The sequence below is a fragment of the Salvia miltiorrhiza genome, chromosome 5, assembly GCF_028751815.1.
Source record: "Salvia miltiorrhiza cultivar Shanhuang (shh) chromosome 5, IMPLAD_Smil_shh, whole genome shotgun sequence".
In the NCBI taxonomy this organism is placed as follows: Eukaryota; Viridiplantae; Streptophyta; class Magnoliopsida; order Lamiales; family Lamiaceae; genus Salvia; species Salvia miltiorrhiza.
The window spans coordinates 14,777,087-14,798,466 of NC_080391.1; the positions used below are offsets into that span (position 1 = coordinate 14,777,087).

The following is a 21,380-nucleotide window of genomic DNA, read 5'->3' on the forward strand; positions in this document are numbered from 1 at the left end:
AGCAAGGTGTTTTATTCATATGAATATACCAGCTGGAAACATCTAAACTGTACGGTAGCTTTCTAATAAATTTAAGCCGACGTCTATATGCCACTTCGAAATTATAATTTCTAAGATTAATCGTGTTTTGTGCTCTCTAATTTTATGTTAGAAAATATCACGTACTTTCATTTTATATTTAAAAATAAGACGTCGCGATGATGAGTCACCTCCACATAGGTGAAACCTTGTTTTTCACCTCATCTAATAAAACGAGTCGTTCCACATAAGAATTCGAAGACGCGACCCATCATTCCACAGCGAAATATTTTCTGAAAAATACTAAAAATTTGAGATATTTTAAAAAAAACGTTGAAAGTTGAGGAACACAAAATATATTAACTCTTAACTTTTAATCACAAGATTGTCCACTCTCTCATGTTGACTATGAAAAAGAGACGAACAATAACATCTTATGAGATGCCATATCTCAAGAAATAACCTTAGCAAAAATCAAGTGATGCAGATATAGTAGCAAAGTAAATAAGAATAAGTTTGTTCTCGACGAGACATGAAGTGAATTTGCGAAAAAGAAAACTAGATCGATTGATGTGGATGCTTGGGAATTTTTCTCTCATGATGTAATATTTAAGAATAACACAAGATCAAGTCGAAAAAGGAAAAAGAATAACACAAGATTTACAAATTCGATTCTCATCCAACTTTAACAAACTTTAATCTCTGCAGAAATGTACTACACCTCTCAAAATTTAGATAAATTAGGCTGGAAACCTCAGCAGCAGAATATTTTTCTATTTCAGTAATCTGATTCCAACTGATTCAAGTAAAGGAAAAGACAAGCACACTAATTAAGGATATTCTATCCATTGCACTTATCTACATATACATATGCTCTGCAACATGCGATCCGATCTCAAATAAATACCTACATTCGAACATCACTCAAAACAATATCTATAACATAAAGTATTTATCACAAAAGTATATATTATAATTAAGCAAGCATATAATGTCACTGAAAAGTGGTGAGGGCGTATCATTCTGTGCGTTTTCTGCCAACCAATTCAAGCATATATAGGCTTAGCTCACACCAAAAATCTTGATTCTAAGCATAAATTTCGTGGCGAAAAACCATGAAAAGGGGTTTGATCAGACATGTAGTAGAAAAAGGTCCAGAAAGTAACAGATGAAGAATTTGAACAATTTTCCATGATCATGCACAAAACCTCGATTTTTTCGAAGAAATCGAGCCAAGAGAGAGTAAACTTGAGGCCAAAGATAGCGAGCAGAAGATGCAACTTCCCACTTGCCATTACCAGAAGGTGAAGAGACAGCCAAAATAATGTTGGCAAAAAACAATAGAAAGTGGGAGCATGAAAGAATGTTGAGATACACATGATTCAAAATAAGGCCATTTAGCTGCTTAAAGACAAGAATGTCCTTGCATTCTATCCACAACTAAGTAACTAAATATAGACTGTAAGAGAAAAAAATTAAACTTTTTGTCTCAGATTACAGTTGGAGGCCATTATTACAAGTAGAATTCTGGCACAAGTTGATGAATCTCTTTCTTTACCAGAGTTTACTATATTTGCAGCAAGTCAACTAATAAACTTATTTTCAAGAAGTAGAAAGGGATGAATAGTAGTTCAGCTATGTATATACGTACGCAATGTATGTATCTATGATCCCACACAAAATTCCAAGAATTTTTTTAGCTTTTACATAATTTGATAAGTTGAGCTTAAGACAGCTGCTTCTTTACCTCCCACTTTCAATACATCATGCTTCATCCAGTAATTAATAATATAAAAAATTTCACAGCCTAAGTTTAGGTATTTGATCTAAGCAATATGGACCATATGAATATAAAATATGGGACCCTTCTATCCCAAAACCATAGTGCTGATTGAGTCATCGAATTATTATTAAAATTGACATCTTAATTCTTCCAAGTCTTTTAAAAACTTGTGTTTACCTTTTATATTGACTTAGATTTCGTCACCCCTCAAAAAAAAAAAAAAAAACTTATTGGCGCGCCATGAGGGTTTTTTTTATAATATTCTTGAACTGGCCATCTTTTCTTGTATATGGAACAATAATTTCTGATGTCCAAATAATTGCATACCATGATCCATTTCCAAGATTTTAAATAGAGTATATATAGTTTCATGATCTCACACACACATATATAGCATGCATGCACAATTCAACATGACATAAAATGATGCATCTACATCTACATATAGTGTATAATTCAATCATGTGATTAAGGCATAATAGAAAGGCACATTTAAACAAGAAATGGGACCAATCATTACACATGTTGATGCATACATCATCCATTTATATCTAGCTACCTTCATTTTCTTCTAAAATGAGCTTTAATTTTGCTTATGTAAGCTGAAGCTCCCCTATAAATACCCCTCTCTGGATGCATTCCCATCTTACCATCTCAACAATCACTCTTAAACAAACAACAGCATAGCAAGAAAAGAAACACAAGTAAATCAAGAATGATCCAATCAGAATTCCAAGAATTGAACTACTTCTCCCCTGCAGAAAGCCTCCCTTCCTTCCCAGGCAGCTTTTGCCTGAAGCAAAGCAGCAGTGGATTCTTGAGGAACCTGCAGGGCAACTACCCGAGCCCGAATTCAACGAGCAACTCGACGTCTGATGAGGCGGATGATCAGCAGGCGATTGATGAGCGGAAGCAGAGGAGGATGATATCCAACAGAGAGTCGGCGAGGAGGTCGAGGATGCGCAAGCAGAGGCACCTCGATGAGCTGTGGTCTCAGGTCCTTCGTCTCAGGACGGAGAACCACAGCCTCATCGAGAAGCTCAACCACGTCTCCGAGAGCCACGACAGGGTCGTGCAAGAGAATGCTAAGCTCAAGGAAGAAGCCTCTGATCTTAGGCAAATGCTCACAGATATCCAAATCAGCAACTCCTACGCCATTTTCAGAGATCTTGATGACATCCCATGCAACACGGCTTATCTCAGGGCCGAGTCCTCCTCCAACCACTCTGTTACCACTTCCTCAAACCTGCTCCACTGAGCATGTAGAGAGAGACAAAGAGAGAGTGTGTGTGTCGACTGTTGAGTAGATTGATTGCTGCTGTTTACTTTCTTCTGCATGCTGTTTAAAACTTGCTGCTAATGGATGTTGTTTTTGCTTATGAATCTGCTGCAACGGAATGTTTTGTTTCACATCAATGCAAATGTCTCGCTTCATCTTCGCCGCATAATTGTGTCCAAAAACGTTGATGATCATCAAAGTTACCCCACCATCACCAATCACCCATTAAAATGCTTATAAAAGGAATCTTGATTAACGCAATTGCTTACTGCTTCATCACCACATAAAACTGTACATAGAGAGAGAGAGAGAGAGAGAGAGAGAGACAAGAGGTGGTGGAGAGGCTGGTGATAGTGGATCATAATAGCAGAGCTGCCATAAGCAGCAAAAACATTCAAAAAAAGATAAGCACTAGAAAAAATAATCGGCTACTGTTTTTATCTTATTATGAGGTAATAATTCAAGTAGATTAAATCCAATCGTTTGCGAGAAATTTCAGACAAGAGAAACTATGATTTCAGGTGTTTCTGGAAGTGGTGGGTCGCACTGTTATTGCATCAACAAAATTGGGCGGGGAAAAAGACAACAAAATTCGTCTATGCTTGTTCCTGTTCTCAGTGGTTCATTCCACTATTGCATTCTCCATGAATGGATCAAACCCTCAAAAATCTTCAATTTTGGGAATTATCATCACGCCCTGCTAGTGGATCAGGTTAGTAGGATTGGGTTCTGTTCAACGTGATGAAATTCGAAAATGGGGACTCTTTTATTTTTTATTTTTTGGGCGTGGTTCTCATCAATTAATTTCCAACTAAACCTAATTCCCGCGTCGGTGGATGAACTGCTCGAATTTGACAAAGCATAAAATTTTGGCTTACTTGGATTAATTTAATGTGAATTTTACTTCCCTTGTCTTTTTTGCGAAGACGACAGAAGAAGAAAACAGGCGGCGGCGACATAGATTGGTAAAGACCATATTAGAAGAAAGATGAAAGGGAGGCGGAGAAGAAAAAAGGCAGAACTTTCTTGGAGAGGGAGTGAGGTGGCATGTACTGCTGTGAGATGGAATTTATTTTATTTTATATGATCAAAACGACGATGTTTTAATCAATCAATTTAACAACTCACTGTAATTTTTGCTATCAGAGTCGATTTGGAAGAAATTTAATTTCATGGTAAAATTAAGATAAATCGAAAGTTTGTGTCTTTACAATCTAATACTACTATCTCTTTGTAAATTTGTATTATATTCTGATTATACCCCTCAATTTTCTTCTGAATAACGCCAAAAGCCCATTACCATCCATCAAGAAAGATATTATCTATCTCAAATTTTTCTTATCCCTCTGCAACTATCTGGACTGCAAATAAACACCCTTTTGAGGCAGAAGCCATATCAAAATAAAAATTAATACAAAACAGATTATTTGTTTGTCCAAATTCTTGCACCACCCCACTGAAACATGGGTTGTTCATTCAAGCCATTGCCTGCAGCCTTCACCAACCAACCAATGCCCACTAAAATTACCAAGAAACATTCAATTTGCTGTTCGTTGAGTGCAAAACCTGCAGCAAAGGATTTGTACTTCAACCATGATGGTTCTGCCACTAAAAAACTATTGGTAAATTGTTGAGGTTTATTTTGGACTATTTAAGTGTATTCTTTACTAATTTGTATTTTCAGGCAGGGGTTAATAAGGTTGCAGAGCTGATTGGAGTGACAATGGGGCCTAAAGGGAGGAATGTGGTGTTGCAGAACAAGTATGGACCACCCAAGATTGTCAACGACGGCGAAACTGTACTTAAACAGGTTCTACCACATTGGTTAGATTTCAATGTTTCTCATCACATGTTACAGTTGTTGCATTGTAGTAGTTTGATTAAGGGAAGAAGTAATGTGGTTTTTCCAATAGAAAGATTGCGTTGTAGCTTTACTTGTTGAGTAGTACTGATCAAATATTGTTATATATGGCTACTAGTAAAGATTGAGCTGGATGATCCTCTAGAAAATGTTGGAGTGAAACTGGTGAGGCAAGCTGGCGCTAGAACGAACGATCTTGCTGGTGATGGTTGCACGACGTCCATAGTTCTTGCGCGAGGCCTCATTGCAGAGGGCGTCAAGGTATGAATTCTGCATCACTTATCTGCATCACACTTGGAGCTTTTACAACAAATTTCTGGTTTTAAGGTCATTGCAGCCGGCTTGAATCCGGTTCAGGTTTCACGAGGGATTGAGAAAACAGCAAGAGCCCTTGTTTCTGAGCTCAAGTTGATGTCTAAAGAGGTATGTATGATCATATGTTTTTGCTATATTCGGAAAGTGAGGATTGAGCTATATTGGGAGATCTTTCAGGTTGAGGACCATGAACTTGCACATGTTGCTGCTGTGAGTGCTGGGAATGACTACGCTGTCGGAGACATGATTGCTGATGCTCTCCAGCAAGTTGGAAGAGAGGGAGTCGTCACCATTGAGAAAGGGAACTACGCGGAGAACAAACTAGTGATAGTCGAGGGGATGCAGTTTGATCGCGGGTACATGTCTCCGTATTTTGTGACTGATCGACAGAAGAGGACAGTGGAGTTTCATGATTGCAAAGTGAGCAACTTTTAGCCCTTGCAAATTTCTACTGTGATGGAATACGGAAACTGGGATCTGATCTTCTTGCAAACTGCTGCTGCAGTTGCTGTTAGTAGACAAGAAAATCACACATCCAAAGGAGATGTTCAAGATTCTTGACAATGCAGTGAAGGAGAAGTACCCGATTCTCATAGTTGCAGAGGGGATCGAGCAGGAAGCTCTGGCTCCGGTGATCAGGAACAAGCTGAGAGGGGTGCTCAAGGCAGCAGCCATCAAAGCTCCTGCCTTTGGCGAGCGCAAGAGCCACTGCTTGGACGACCTTGCTGTCTTAACCGGAGGTGTGCTCGCACTGAATTTAGTCTCTCTACTCTTGCAGCACGACTCTCTACTTATGCTTCGTGTTTGCTTCTGCAGGAACCGTGATCAGAGACGAAATAGGATTCACGCTTGAAAATGCACGCGTAGATATGCTGGGATCTGCTTCAAAAGTCACAATAACAAAGGATTCCACCTTGATAGTCACTGATGGAGCCACTAATGAAGCCGTGAAGGAGAGAGTCACACAGCTGCAGAGGCTCGTGGAGGTACTCTAGGATGTTCAAATTTAGAAGAGAAAGAAAAGGATATGTTACTATTATATGGCTTTGTAATGAGTAACTGTTGCATACCATTACAGAACACTAGTGAAGAATTTCAAAAGAAGATTTTGAAGGAACGAATAGCCCGATTATCAGGCAGCATAGCTCTGCTTCAGGTTGGCGCGCAAACAGTCGTTGAGTTGAAGGACAAACAGCTGAGAGTTGAAGATGCAGTGAATGCAACAAAGGTAGCTGATTCTGTCTAAGTGCTTGCATAGAATCTTTTCAAGTGCAGTTACCACTATGTTTCTGTGATCAGGCCGCCATTGAGGAAGGCGTAGTCGTTGGTGGTGGCTGCTGCCTTTTAAGGCTGTCCACAAAGATTACTAAAATCAGAGAGCAATTAGACAATGAAGAGCAAAAAGTATGTCATAAAAAGGAGACATGTTTTTTCAGTTTTGTAATAACTTTGGCTTTATCATATAAGTGCATCTGCAGATCGGAGCAGACATTTTCAAGAAAGCTTTGTGTTATCCTGCAAGACAGATCGCCAAAAATGCCGGTGTCAATGGAAACACTGTCATCAACAAGGTCTACTCACACATGTTTTTTCTAACAAGATCATGTAAGAATCATCTCTCAACTTCATTTTTAAAGTTTTCCGAAACTATGCAGATTCTATCATCGGATGATGTGAGATTCGGCTACAACGCTGCAAGCAACACGTACGAAGATCTCATGGCTGCCGGCATCCTAGACCCTTCAAAGGTGTGAAATCAAGAAACCAGACTTAGTACTTAACTAGAGAAAATCATCTCAAGACAAGACTTGTTTATTTTTAATTTTTGAAGGTTGTTAGATGTTGCTTAGAAAATGCTGCATCGGTTGCCAAGACGTTCTTGATAGCTGATGCAGTTGTTGTTGAAATCAAAGAGCCATTTTCGCCAAGAATGATGAGAAAACCAAAACCAATGCCAACTTCAGGTAATAATATACTATATACTACATTTGGTCTTCGTTGTTAGCAGATGATTAGTGCAGTGTTCTGTTTTGTGGTAGGTGTTGGACCGGTTAGCCGGTTCATGAACAGAGGATGAGCCCCCCATGCACTAACACAAGATTCATCAAGATTGTGATGCTGAAGAACTGACCATCCAAATTCGTTATTTTTCACGAGAAATTTCTGCATATTAATCACTCTATGTATGTATTATTGTTCACCAACAATGTTCAATCACATATTTACATGGAATCACCTCAACATATTACATATTTATTGTTTTATATTTTTATATGTGGAAAAAATATTCACTACAGAAGCGAGCGACCTATTTTCTGTGAACTGTTGGACCAGTGTTTGGTTATTTTGCTAGTCATGCCTCATGAATGAAAGTAGTTTGTTTTCTCATCCTGTTTTTCTTTTCTTTTGGATAGATCTGTTTCTTTTTCGTGTGCTTTGGTTCTTTTTTTTTCTTCCTTTTAATCCAAAATTGAGTCCCAAAATTATGCCATTTTCGAGGCGGATAGATAACAGTCAACTTGCATGATGCAATTTTCAAGGAGAGTGAAAATGATATACAATGATCTGGAAAATAGGATAAAGCTGCCTACAACCTACCATGCTTATGGATCTATGACAAAAGCATGTAATTAGGGCTTATTTTACGATTAGATTTTTTTTATTTATTTTTTAGAATACGATTAGAATATAGTAGTAATTAAATCATAAATATGATTTAATTTAAAAAAAGCTCGAATTATTTTTGTGGGGTCGGGATATGCACAAGATTGGGCCGACAGAAACCTATATATAGTTATTCAGCCCAAGCCCAGACAAAAATGGGGTCGGCCCATTTAGAGAGATGTGTGGCATGGACAGGCAGCGGTGCAGCTGCCTGAGTAATATGTGTCGATTCGACGCTGCTGCACCACCGATAGACACACACACACACCGTTGCACGTCTATATATATAATATTGGTTGCAGAAACCCACTCAGATGTGAAAGCAGAGCCCTCTCAGCTCATATTAGGGATTTTTCGATTTTATTAAACAATAAAAGAGGGAGGGTGAAAAGAAATGGCGATGGTGCTGATGGGATTGAGCGTGCAATTCGTTTTGGATTTCGTGGTAGCGGGTATTTCCCTAATCATTGGGATGGGATTATTCGCTTTCATCGCTTCAATTCTATGCTCCGCCGCTTTCTTTCAAAACGCCAAGGAGATTAATTGATTTGGGTTTCTGTGAGTATTCCAATCTCTCCCTCTCTCTTTTTCAATGCTGATTTTGCTGTAATTCAATTCGTAATTTTTTTATTATCGGGGATCTAAATGAATGTGTCTGCTTTCATCGTTGTTTGGAACTGGTAAATGGTGTCTGCTTTCTGGGAGATTGAAAATGTTTTGGAAGCTGAGAATTTGTGAATATTAAAAAAAATGGTAAGAAATTGTGGTGATTTTAGTAAATGAATCACTGAAATCTAGAATTAAATGTTAATTAATCTTTTGTAGGGATGATTCATTTAGATATATTTCTTTTCCGATCCATGACTGACAATAATCCTTTTCTTTGAAAATTAGAACGGTAGCTATGACATTGAAATACAGGAGTAGTGGTGAAGATTAGATGTGATTTTGGTTGAAGAGAATGAGTTGTTTGATCCTATGATGAAGATTGTGTGTTGTGCAGAAGATGATAATAGATGGTATTGTTTGCAGGCTGCAATTGAATAAGGCAGGCTGTATTTCTCCCTCGTCATGGTTTAGTTTTGTGGATGTAGGCCTCTCCTCAAAATGGAAGAGTTTTTGTGTGTAAATTATCACTTGTATAAAAATGGACATCGCCTTAATGTTATTACAAATGGCTCCTCCTAGCAAAGACCAATCTCTAACTATTTAAACTCCAAACTCAAACCAAGACTTATTTTGCAATATTTTTGAAAAGTAATTCTATTCTAACTACATACACAAAACTCAAGCTTAAAAGAATACTAAAGTAAAGTATTCTATTTCCACTTACATTCATTCCAAAATCTTTTAAATACTAATTTTATATAACTTATTTAATTATATTATAAGTCTAAAAACTTATTTATTATTATATAAATAAATTTTAAATTTATAATATACGTATTCAATAAGTAAAAATTTACAATTAAATAAGTAAAAATTTGCATAATTTGAAAAACAAAATTCATTGAAAATTTGTCCACTTGATAAATCGGTGTAGTTTAGTAATTTTATTTGTTGTGTGTGTTGATTTTCGGCATTTGAAATGTGCTCTCTTATTTGTAATTTGTGGTATGTCAAGTATTTTTTTTTATTCATGTCGTAGTATGTCATGTAATATATTATTCTATTAATCCACATACAAATGAAATAAAATAAAACAATAAATAAAATTAATAGCCCAAAAATATATAAGCTCACATTAAATAAAATTGAAAGCTCAAAACATATATTCCAAGCAAAGAATACAACAATAGAAAGAAGATACAATTAATATCAAGCCCAAATTTAATTATATCCAACATTTAATTTGAAGCCCAACATAAATACAACAATAAAAGAAAGAATCCCTATTCTAAGAAGGTATGGTTGAGCTCACGAGTATAAGTTCATTCAAAATATTAATCACAATAAGCATCTAAATAGTTTACAAGCGGTAAAATAAATTTCAAGAACTTATAACTTTATAAGCTCCTAAAAAATAAGTTTATCTATTCAAATTTATTTTTTGATTATTTTATATGCAACAATCATTTTAGAAATCTTACTAAACAATGGTTTGTTATTCTATATATTATATGTCTTTTCAAGTATATCTCTTTTCAAATGTTTTATTCTAATAAAGATTTACTTTCTCTTGACACATTTTTTTTTCTTTAATTTATAAGTTTAATTATTAAAATATTTTGACAATTTATAAGCTCTTGATAAACTATATCTTATAAGCTCTTAAAACATCTTAAAGTTGTTGAATTTTATAAGTTTTTTGAAATAAATTTAGTTAAACACCCTCAAGTTAAATGCGGCGCCGCGCCAATCTTCTTCTTCATGCCCATTTCTCAGAAGATTTGCACCATGCTTCTTCTTCACAGGTTTCTCCTCCAAAGACTTTCTTGCTCTTATCCGATATTTCTATGCTCTTCCCTATTTTTCTAAAATACACGGATTTTGGACTTGAATGCAATATTTCAAAAATCGAAGAAGGTGTTTGCATTTGAAATAGTAGAAACGCAAAAATGTGTATCTATTATTCAAAACCTGACGAAAAATGTAAAATGTGATGCGATCTAGAGTACTATTGGAACAAATTGTTTACTGCATTTTGCAGTAGCATTAGAGTTCGATTGCTATGCATGATATGTGTGAGATAGATACCTATAATATCCTAATATATTGTTTTCTTCAAAACTCAAAAGCCTTTATAAATTAATGGCCATATTTAATAAATTAATTAATAGATATCACGTCTTATCCCATATCACGTAGTAGCAAACTATTGTTGGTCTAAACGGGGGTTTTCACATACTTAATGTGTGAAAAGCTTTTGTTGGTATCTACAAAATCTCTCCTTCTGCTCTTGATTAGATCTCTACTAACTCTTCTGCTGCTGAATGATTCTATCATTAATTGTGCGAATGACATTATATTTGAGCAAAATTCTCTAAGATCGTGATCGTGATCGTAAGTAACCGAAACCCAAAATTTTCTGGGCTTTGTGATCAGAAATTATTAATTTAATTTTGGAAATATGCAAGACTGTCTGAATTGTCGATCAGGTGTTTGTTTAATCCTCTTTGAATAGGTAATAATCATTTTAGAATGTGATTGCTCCAGAATTATGAGCATTATCTAGAAAAGCTCAAAAGTTTTATTGCATTGTTACAGAGAGAATGCTAATAGTCTGAAGATGGAAGGCTAATTTATTTAATTTTAGGTGATGTCTACATTGGAATTCATGTTAGTTAAAATGAAATTAGGGCTTTAATGGTGCAATCTTGAAGATAGAAAGGATCAAAGAAGGTGGTCTAAAATTTAAATCGAGAGGATTTATTTTCAGGATTGGGGACAGACGAGGAGACGATAGTGAAGATTTATTTTATGAATAAATTTATGATGAAAAAAATATACGTCGTTATAAAAAAAATTAGAATGGATAAATGTATACAAGGAAAGAAGTGAAATGGTGGAAACATATTTATTTGGTGTGAAAAAATAAAAAAGAACTATTTAGTTTTGTGTTTCCTAGAGTAGACCATTCCTCGGATGCCATCCGGGTCGGCCACAAAGCCCAAAGGGCGATAGAAGCCGAGAACTCGGGGCTCCGAATACAAGGCGATGTTAGTTATCCCCTTGTCTAACAGGGCGGTGACGATCCTCTCCATGACAGCCTTCCCCAGGCCGAAGCCTTGGAAGCTGGGGTCCACCACCACGTCCCATATTATCGCGTTGAAGACGCCGTCGCCCGTCGCTCTTGCGAACGCCACCGGCCGCTGAGTTTTGTCGTATTCCACCCACAGCAGCTGGTCGGTGTGCTCCAGCGCCACCCGGATCTTCTCCGGGTCGCGCCGCGGGAATCCCACGGCCGCGAACACCGAGTTCAGGTGCTCTAGGTTCAGCTTCTCCGCGCTGCGGTGGAACCTGAAGCCGCGAGAGGAGAGGGACTCATCCGACACTGAGAACCCGCCCGTCGCGGACACCCGCCGCTGCTTCTTCGCCTGCCGGACTGCTAATGTCATGGGGAATTGATTGTGGACCAGCATTTTTTGCAAACTAATTTTATTGTATACGAATATGATGATAGATAAATGTTGAAAAATGAGATTTCGAATTTGTGGTTTTCATGTTGCCGTGTCTTTATTGTGCAGCTCCCTAACTATTTCAATTTTTCATTTATTTTAGTCTAGTTTATGGAAATGTGAATCATTGTGCTTCATGTTTTTTTTTTCTTTCAAATCCCTGCATTTTAGGAATTGGTTCTTACAAATAACAAGAGAAAGATTACGAATATATATTCTAATAAATAATTCAATGATTTAAATAAAGAATAGCAACATAACCTTAGAAGAATTTAATCAAATAAAGTGGAGGAATGTTAATAATATATGTTTTTTTAGTGAGTGTTTGGTTCAATAATGAAAATGAAGCATTAATAAGAGACTCTCTTTGGGTTAATTACGTCAAAACTCATGAACTTTGGCCCGTTTTTAACCTTTTTTATAAACTTTAATTTTTACCTTCAATTCCCTAAATTTAAACACTTGTTCAATTTTTCCAGTTTTCTTAAATCCCCAAATTAGAAGTTAACATGACACTTTTAAGTTGCCGGAAATATGACATGGAATTGCCCGCGAATGAATAAAATGACGTCGTTTGAGCCCAGATATTGATCGCCGGAGCTGGGGCCGGCGGCTGAAGCTTACTTCCCTTAACCTCTCATCAAACCAAGAAGCCAGAACTCTGTGCAAGAAATTCAATCTCCAGTCTCCCCTGCTGCTACGCACATTTCCACGAATCAAAGAAATTATCACATAAAATCCTTGGATGAAGAAGCTGAGCCAAGAAATTATCGCACAAATTATCACACAAAATCCAAGAATACAAGAAATTATCACCTTCCCGTCAACGATTCTAGAGGAGTTGCCACTTATCTCTAACACAAATTGGTGAAGGTCTTCGCCCCTTCTTTTCCGACGAAGGTCGCCGCCTTTTCGGCCACCGTCGTCTCTCTCTTGCTCGCTCAGACTGGATAGCAACGGCGGCTTCAAGGTCGCTTCGAGACCCTCAATTTTTAGTCGCTGCCGGCTGACACCCTAGCTTTTCCCCTCAATTCCAGTCGATGGTGGCGTAAATAAACAACAACGAGCGGGGGGCGGATTCTGGATTTGAGGTTAGGGAGAGTTGAATTTGGTGATCTATGACGTCTGAAAATATTTACACGGGCAAATTTTTTTTAGCATTCCGTACACTTCATTTTCATGCATTTTTTTAACAATCATTTAATATAATAGATAATTGTTTGCAATTCAATTATTTCAACATCAAGTAGATTGAAAGCATACAAAAACATATTTTTATGCATTCTTTAAAAAAAATATATTTCATTTTCTAAACAAATAAACTAACTTTCATTGTTAATAATTAGTAATTTTACTTTTAACTTTAGAATGGACTCAAATTCAACATTAAAAATTAAATAAGAAAAAAAATAGGATAAAAATAACAAATTAATGTACAATGTGAAATAATTAATATGGATAGTTGGATATACTATAAATAATGTATTACTTTTTTCTTCTATTTCTTATTTATATACATATATAGCTATATAAAATAAAGGGCAAAGGTGCAGATTGGTCCCTGAACTAGACCCCCCTAGAGCGTTTAGCCCCCCATACTCGACCTTGGTGCAAATACCTCCCCCATAGTCCAGAACAAAGGTTCAACTAACCCCACATAACAAACGGCCTACTCACGCCGTTTCCTTCCATTTTTTTATTTTTTTTAATATTAAATGGGGCCCAAAAGCCCTAATGATATGCGATCCGACTTCGTACATGCCGCAGTAGGTGGCGATCGGGCTGTACCACCACCTCCGGCTGGAGATCACGACATGGAGCTGTACAAAGTCGCTGCCGCAAAGCGGATCCCAGAGGGAGCTCCAGAACGTGAAGCTCCAAACCCTGGCGGACCACCTCATGAAGCACGACCTCCGCATCTGCGCCTGCTACCACCGCCCCGTCAACTTCGGCCCCGATGCCCTCTCTTGGATGATGGCCGTCGGCGTCTGCTTCATCTTCGAGTTCATCTGCATCTGCGCCATCAAGCAGGGAAAGATCATCGGCAAGATCCCCTCCGGCCTCTCCCACATCATCGACTCATCGGGGAACAAGACGGCGCACAACTCCATCCTCAGATATCTCTTCATGCTCAAGAACCAAATCCCTTTGTTTGTCATGAGGATGATGCTTGAACTGCAGTTCTCCTCCAAGGAAACGGCGGATAAAACTCTCCACTCCATGACGACAAGGCTCAGCAATGATCTCTCGCCGTTCAAGCCCACCGACACGGTCGACATGGCGCTCGTCATGGAGCACACTCACTTGTTGGATTTTTTATACCACTTCATCGTGCCTAAAACTGATATATCGTTTCCGCCGCACAAAATCGAAGACGGCGAATTTGGCGGCGAGGAGGAGAAGAAAGTGATGACGGTGGCGGAGGCGTTTGCAGAGCCGACTCACATGCGGAAGCTGGTGGACATAGTGTGGGCAATGGTGTCGAAGTTAGTTCGAGGACCGATTGCATTGACGAAGCACGTGATGTTCTCCAAGCTCATGAAAGTGTTGGTGAAACTGCCATGGACGATTTTGAGCAAGATCCCCATCCTGAAAATGCTCAAGGAGCCAATCGAGAACGTGCTCCAAACCTTGCATAATGCGAAGAAGGATGACGGAGGCGACGAAGAATCGGGTTCGAAGAAGAGCGACGAGAAGCCTCCGCTGCTGGAGGAGATCGCGATCCCTTCGGTGATGCAGCTGGCGGAGGCCGGGGTGTAGTTCGTGGCGCCCAGATCCACCCAGATTCGCCGCAACAACGACCACTTCGTCCTCATCAAGTAGTGGTGATGGCAGACGACAGCATGGACCTTCAATTGAGAAGGGTCTGCCGGCGGGGAGATTAACAAGGGCAGGGGGAAGGGTGTGAACTGACGTGTGTGTGTGAACTGACGTGTGTGAGAGAGAGAGAGACCCACTTCAAAAAAAAAATTAAGTAAACGGCATCAAAGGTCTGTTAGTAGCCGGGGCTATTTGCATATTTTTCATGTACTACAGGGGAGGTATTTGCACCAAAGTCGAGTGTGGGGGGCTAAACGCTCTAGGGGGGTCTACTTTAGGGACTAATCTGCACCTTTACCCTAAAATAAAATATATATCTATATTCAAAAAAAAAACCTCAAAAATTGGGAGGGGGCTTCAGCCCCCCCCCCCCCACTGACAACGAGGGCCCGGAGATGGCGGCAAGGCACCACAAGTTCAATCGGGGTCTAGATCCAGTAGAAACCCTAGACGAGTTGCAGGGATATGAATTAGAGTTTGAAACTAAGTGTTGATGATGAAGGGGGGCGGAGGGGAACGAGAGGGTGGAGATGAGCTACATCGAATAAGTGTAGAAGATGACGAGCTGCCAGCGACGGCGTGGGTGAGGAGGCCGGCGGTCTTTTGGTGGACTTCCACCAGACTTGGGGAAGGGGTAAAGAGAACAGCGCAGTTTGTGGGAGGGGGAATATTTTTTGTTTTTTTTGTTTTATTTTCCAAGTGTCAATTTTTTAGTCTAAGTAGGCACCATGTCAGCTCGTTACTATCATGTAAGCGCCAAATCAGCTCAGTCCTCACCGGAGCTCAAAATTGTGGAAAAATTGAACAAGCGTTTAAATTCAAGGAATTGAAGGTAAAAATTGAAGTTTATGGAAAAATTTGAAAACGGGCCAAAGTTCATGGGATTTGGCGTAATTACCCCATTCTCTTTCTTTTATTTTTTCTCTATTTTGAGGAGTAATAAATTGAATGATTATGTTAAGGGTAATGATTAACTCATTATCCAAACCAAATAACAAGTAATGGATTCAATTAATTAAATTCCTCTTCAAGCTCTAATAAAGCCCAATCAAGCACGAGTTCAATGTAAATGAACCCAGTCATGAGACTAGGGGTGTAAGTGAGTCGAGCTAGCTCGCGAGCTACTCGGGATCGACTCGAAAATTACTCGAAATCGACTCGGTATAAGTCGAGTCGAGCTCGAGCTCGAGCTACTCGACTAGGTATCGAGCCCGAGTTCGAGTTTTACCATACTCGACTCGTTAGGCTCGCGAGCCTAATCGAGCTTTCAAACAAAATACGATTTTATCCCTATATTATAGCTTAATTACTAATATAGCTCATAATATATACAATTTATTGAAGCATGTATGAGACGAGCTTAAACAAGCTCGAGCTCACCGAGCCTAAACGAGCTCGAGTTCGATTAAGATTCAATAATCGAGTCGAACCGAGTCGAGTTCGAGCTCATCGAATATGCAATCGAGTCGAGCTCGAGCTCAAAAATCTCAAACTCGAGCGAGTCGAGCTCGAGCTCGAGCTTGATACATATAGACCGAGCTCGAGCTCGAGTATGTCAATACTCGACTCGACTCGGCTCATTGTACCCTACATGAGACTAGGCTGAGCGATTGAATTGACGTGGCATGTTTCACTGAGTTGGCATTGTCGATGCACAACTGCTTAATTTTGGTATTTTTGATTCGATTAATATTATACTCCCTCCAATGGAAATGGATGTGAAATTTAAAAATAAGATGTTAAAAGTGTAAATAGATAAAGATCACTTATTTAATGTATGTAGGAAGAATAAGGATTAAATAATATTTTTAAAAAATAGTATTACTTATTTATAATAAGACAAATTAAAAATTAAAATGTGTTATTATAAGTGGGGTAGGGGGAGTATATGCCTAGTTTTTGGTGATGAGAAAAATTTAGGAAATCTTGTACTCCCTCCGTCCTGCGAATCTTGAGGTAATTTTTTTCGACACGAGAATTAAGAAAATAATATTTAATGTGTTAAGTGTGGTAGATGAAAAAGTGAAAAGGTGAATAAAGGAATTTTTTTTGTTATATAAGAAAATGACTCAAGATTCGTGGGACGACCGAAAAAGGAAAGTGACTCAAGATTAGTGGGACGGAGGAGGGAGTAAGTTGTAACCTATGTTGCACAGGTGCGAGGCGGCGGGTGCGGGAGCGATACAATTCGGGTGCGGGGATACGGATTTTCAAAAATCATAGGGTGCGATTCGTGAAGGATACACATGTTATATTTATATATTTTTTATTATATGTGACCAATCAAATTGAAAAAAGAAAAAAACATTTATAAATTAAATATTGCATTGCAAATATAAGTCAAATTAAAAGTTTCAATAATGAAGTTCTTCAAAAATTGCAAAAGAGCCCAAAAATAATGAAAAAAAAAAATTGCATTGCAAATATAAGTCGAAGTAAAAATTCCAATAAATTGCATATAAAAGTTTCAAATTGCATGCAAATATAACTCAAAAATTACAAAAGAGCCCAAAAATAATTGAAAATTTTGCAAAAGAGCCCAAAACGCACCCTATTCGTGGGTGCGCGCACCCGATTCGCGAATCCCCCCTTTTTTTTGGAGGATTCGCCACCTGGCTAATCTCGTGCGAATCCCACGTGAATCGCACCCGCACCCACACCCTGCGCGTATCCGATACTACATTGTGCTATTTTTTGAAAAATCCGTGCATCATATGATGTAACAATTGAAAAATGGTGATACTATTATAGTGCTTCAAAAAATCGTGAATGTCTGTGAAACACTACGGAATCTCTTGGCCCATTGCGCGTTTTGAACGGGCCTATCTCTGGATTATTGGCCCATGTTAATAGTTTGTGTTTCTCTACTGTGGATTTTGTCAGCTATAGAAGAACATTGATCTTCTAATAATAATTTCATAATTTGTATTCGCGATTTATATAATCTTGGTGATGAAAAAAGCGTTATACTTTTACACTAGCAATTTTTTGGGGAGTTTTCCCCACTTCACATGTCTGAGTTTATTTCATTGCCAAATTGACAATCCAGGAAACATAATATGCGAGTTTGCAAAAAACATTGCAACTGATTTTGAATGCATCTGATCTGCATAATACATACATAAACATACAAAGGACAAAATTTTTAATGGTATCAGCTATTTCACAACTGATATTGGTGTCTGATTTGAATCCTAGGTGTTTAATTGAATGGACAAACTGCAAAAATGTATTTTTACTAACTTGTGCATTCCTTATATACCGCTTCACCTCTGAGAAACAAAAGAATGAAATGATTTCTTACTTCTTTCTGGATCTGGTAGCGGAATCTGCCTTGTCTTTTGCTGCCTTAATCTTCTCAGCATGTCGTTTCATGTCGCCTTGTTTTTGGTCTTTCTTAGCGCCATGTTTTCGTTGATTGGCGGTCTTTGCATTTCCGTAGGCAAGGTGTTTGTTGAAATGCCCATACTGACCACTGGGAGCAGAGGATGCATCAGAAGCCATTGAATCATCACTGTCGGCATCTTTCTCCTTGTGCTCTTTTCCATCTTTGCTACGATCGCGATCATCATCATCATCGTCATCGTGATCAGCTTCTTGATGTGGTGAGCCTATGTATGCGGTCCACCCCGACTCGTTGCTGCTGCACTCGTCGCTGCCTTGAGGGAATTTGAAGGAGTCCATTGTTGGTGGAGGTGAGGGAATACAATTTCTTGTCCTATTTATCCAAGGAATTTGACTAGAGTTTGGAACACTTTGAATCTTTCATGCATGAAAAGAAAGTACTGATTAGCTGTCTGTGCAGATTGAATTACATCAATATGTGGCCTTTTATTTATAAAGAGGGGACCTTTTTGCAGGTGAAGTTTTTATGACTTGATTAGCACAGATTTTAGGCCTCTTTTAGGACAATGTCGGGCCTCGAAATCTTGCTACTCTTTTTATCTATTCATAAGTATAAAGCTGTCTGTGGATGATGACAAAAGGCGAGCCCCACCCGCCCACGAGCATCGTGGTTTTGAACCCTTAGGGATATGCTCGGGCTCGGCTCGGGTGATGTGTGTATAAGATATGATCGAATTCAAAGAGGTAGAGAGGGATTCAAGGGACCCTTATATTCAGGTACTATTTTATGTGTTTCTTTTACCTCTGAAAAAGCTTTGAAATCTCTGTCATGTCATCAACTAAGAGAGCAGACTTTCATGTGAAGTATGCAGTGAATCCAACTGTGTTTTTGGATTCTTCTAGTATAGGGTTCAAATGGGATTAGGAAGTCACATTCATAAAATCCTTCCTGTTTATTACTTCTTCTTTTTTCTTTTTCTTTTTAACACGTTGTTCATAGGATTTTACTATGATTTTTGGGACAATATTGTTGAATCATTTTTAGTAGCTTTCACCTTAGCTATCATCACATTCTTGGAAGTTATAGCATGTTTTCAGAAAAGGGCTCTACATTGTTGACAGAAAAAAGAAAGGGTATTTATTGATCACATTTTTGTTGGATGGTATAGCATATTTGCAGGAGAAGGGTGTTGATGGTTGATGAGGAGAATGGACGGATGTCGATCCGTATTTCGACGTGGTTCCCTACCAGAGTGTCAATGGCTTGGCCTATTCTGTGTTTGGACTTGCATGCATTGTCTCAGCCTGATGAATTGTCTATCTGTTTCCTCATTCGAAAATTGACTTCATCTTTTGGAGTTGGGCTCCATTTTCAGACAGTTTCTTGGAGGTTTTCAATCAGTTGGACAAACAGAGGCTTAGCTGGGGTTTGGATGAAACATTTTGTTGGTTTCCATATTTTGTTTACTGATTGGAATTGTGGCAGCTAGGTATTATTTGGAAGGAGATGTTGACAGTGTTGGGATGTGTTTCATCAATGGTTTCACGTGGAACTGTGCGAGCCGTGACCATGTGTAACCAATCACACCAGATTCTCTATTTTATTTTTAAATACCATAGGACTACTACATTCTCATCTTTTTTTTAGGATTGTTTTATTGTTGCTTGATAAATTTATCATGAGAAAAGAATGGATACCAAAAATTTATTCCTTTAATTTTTTTTTTCTTTTCCCTCAAATTCTATAGAATAAAATTCTATTATTTCTCATCTCTTCTTTTCATTGTAAGGATGAATAATATATTATCCTTTCATTTTTCATGTGATCATATTATCTCTTTCTGAAGTGAAAATGAGGGATGCAAAATGATAAAATTCTCTTTTGTAGAAAATAAGGGGGAATAAAAATTAAGGTAAGAAATTTTATTATCTTTTATTTTTTCATGATAAATTTATCAACAAAAAAAAACACCCTTTAAGAATTCAAACATCTTGTTTTACAACTTGAACGAGCTAAGAAGACAAAATCAAAAGTCCATTGAATATAATGTGCCGCTGCAAAGAAAAGGAAATTAAAGGAAAAAGATGAATAAATATTATTCATCCCCTAATGTTACAAAAACTAGTTTTTACTTCTCTTAATTTGTGAGACTGAAAGAAAGTCTCGTAAAAAATGTAGGGCAAATAACGTCAAAATCTCTATAGTTTCTTTGAATTCGCATTTTTTCCGTGACTTTTAAAATTCTTGTTAAAATTCTTGAACTTAATTTCGTTTCTCATTTTTCCCATAAAATTGATTGGCAATATAACTAATGTTGACATGGCTGTCGGAAAGCCACGTAGGATTAAGTTTCTGGCGAAGCAAACGACATAGTTTAAGCTAAACTCTAAACGACGTAGTTTTATGCCTATTTAGGGAATTAAATGCAATCCCATCGAAAAATTGAGGGCAAAATCAAATTAGGGTTCTTGAGAAAAACACACCCAATCCATGTCTTCGTCTTCTTCATCCCGCCGGAACTTCGCCTCCGCCACCGCCATCTGTTACCACTGCTCTCTCCGACTTCAAATCTCTTCTCCACCTCTCTGCCACTGCCCCTCTGATCCCTCCCAACACCAAGCCACGCAGAAACCTCCACCGTCGCTGCTACCTTCGTCGCCTGCCCTTTCAACACTAACCACCGAGTGCGCCGATTTCAATGAAGAACCTTGACTGGAAGCTATCGCGCTGGATTTTATTCGGTTTCTTCCGTCGGAGATTTGAGCAATTCGTGGTGAAATTGAATCATGGGGCGGTGGTTTCCCCGTTGCTTACTCTTCGAGAATTTTACTTGCGATTCTGACGGCGATGACAGAGAATGAGTAAGAAGGGACTGTTCAATCGTGTATAAAACGACGACATTTTGATCCTAATTTAATGACTCAGCACAAGCTTTCCACATAGGTGACACGTCAGTGCAATTAGTTGCCGGAAAACGTCATTAAGGAAAAATTGAGAATCGAAATTAAGTTCAAGGATTTTAACAAAAAATTTAAAGGTCAAAGGAAAAATGGGAATTCGGGGAAACTATAGAGATTTTGGCGCTATTTGCCAAAAAATGTATATGTGTTTGTTGGTTTCGCGTATGTAATAGCACTTGTGTTAAAATAAAATATTACTAAATGGTCCAGCCCGAC

General features: G+C 38.1%; 5 protein-coding genes across 7 annotated transcripts; 3 read left to right on the forward strand and 2 right to left on the reverse strand.

Moving 5' to 3' along the window:
* The first annotated feature begins 2,122 nt into the window (after nt 1–2,122).
* Nucleotides 2,123–3,180, forward strand: LOC130986284 (basic leucine zipper 43). Its single transcript, XM_057909650.1, has one exon. It carries the CDS (start codon nt 2,517–2,519, stop codon nt 3,057–3,059), a length of 543 nt encoding a protein of 180 aa, XP_057765633.1. The 5' UTR covers nt 2,123–2,516; the 3' UTR covers nt 3,060–3,180.
* Nucleotides 3,181–3,623: 443 nt separating this feature from the next.
* On the forward strand, nt 3,624–9,112 carry LOC130986283 (chaperonin 60 subunit beta 4, chloroplastic-like). 3 transcript variants are annotated; one of them, XM_057909647.1, is made up of 14 exons: nt 3,624–3,792; nt 4,007–4,702; nt 4,765–4,890; nt 5,065–5,202; nt 5,269–5,364; nt 5,434–5,676; nt 5,762–5,996; nt 6,073–6,242; nt 6,335–6,484; nt 6,556–6,660; nt 6,735–6,827; nt 6,912–7,004; nt 7,088–8,478; nt 8,953–9,112. In XM_057909647.1, exons 2-13 carry the CDS (start codon nt 4,544–4,546, stop codon nt 7,259–7,261), a joined length of 1,782 nt encoding a protein of 593 aa, XP_057765630.1. In that variant the 5' UTR covers nt 3,624–3,792; nt 4,007–4,543; the 3' UTR covers nt 7,262–8,478; nt 8,953–9,112. The 3 variants fall into 3 exon arrangements, with proteins under 3 accessions (XP_057765630.1, XP_057765631.1, XP_057765632.1); XM_057909649.1 differs by lacking the exon at nt 3,624–3,792 and having other exon boundaries at nt 4,251–4,702; nt 7,088–7,220; nt 7,296–8,478; XM_057909648.1 differs by lacking the exon at nt 3,624–3,792 and having other exon boundaries at nt 4,216–4,702; nt 8,815–9,112.
* A 2,237-nt stretch (nt 9,113–11,349) lies between these two features.
* On the reverse strand, nt 11,350–12,169 carry LOC130986285 (GCN5-related N-acetyltransferase 1, chloroplastic). The gene has a single exon (XM_057909651.1). The coding sequence runs from the start codon at nt 12,000–12,002 to the stop codon at nt 11,466–11,468; it is 537 nt and encodes a 178-aa protein (XP_057765634.1). The 5' UTR covers nt 12,003–12,169; the 3' UTR covers nt 11,350–11,465.
* A 1,768-nt stretch (nt 12,170–13,937) lies between these two features.
* Nucleotides 13,938–14,798, forward strand: LOC131025557 (putative UPF0481 protein At3g02645). Its single transcript, XM_057955353.1, has one exon. The coding sequence runs from the start codon at nt 13,938–13,940 to the stop codon at nt 14,796–14,798; it is 861 nt and encodes a 286-aa protein (XP_057811336.1).
* Nucleotides 14,799–17,921: 3,123 nt separating this feature from the next.
* On the reverse strand, nt 17,922–18,936 carry LOC130986287 (protein SOB FIVE-LIKE 1-like). Its single transcript, XM_057909652.1, has one exon. The coding sequence runs from the start codon at nt 18,540–18,542 to the stop codon at nt 18,159–18,161; it is 384 nt and encodes a 127-aa protein (XP_057765635.1). The 5' UTR covers nt 18,543–18,936; the 3' UTR covers nt 17,922–18,158.
* Between the last annotated feature and the right edge of the window lie 2,444 nt (nt 18,937–21,380).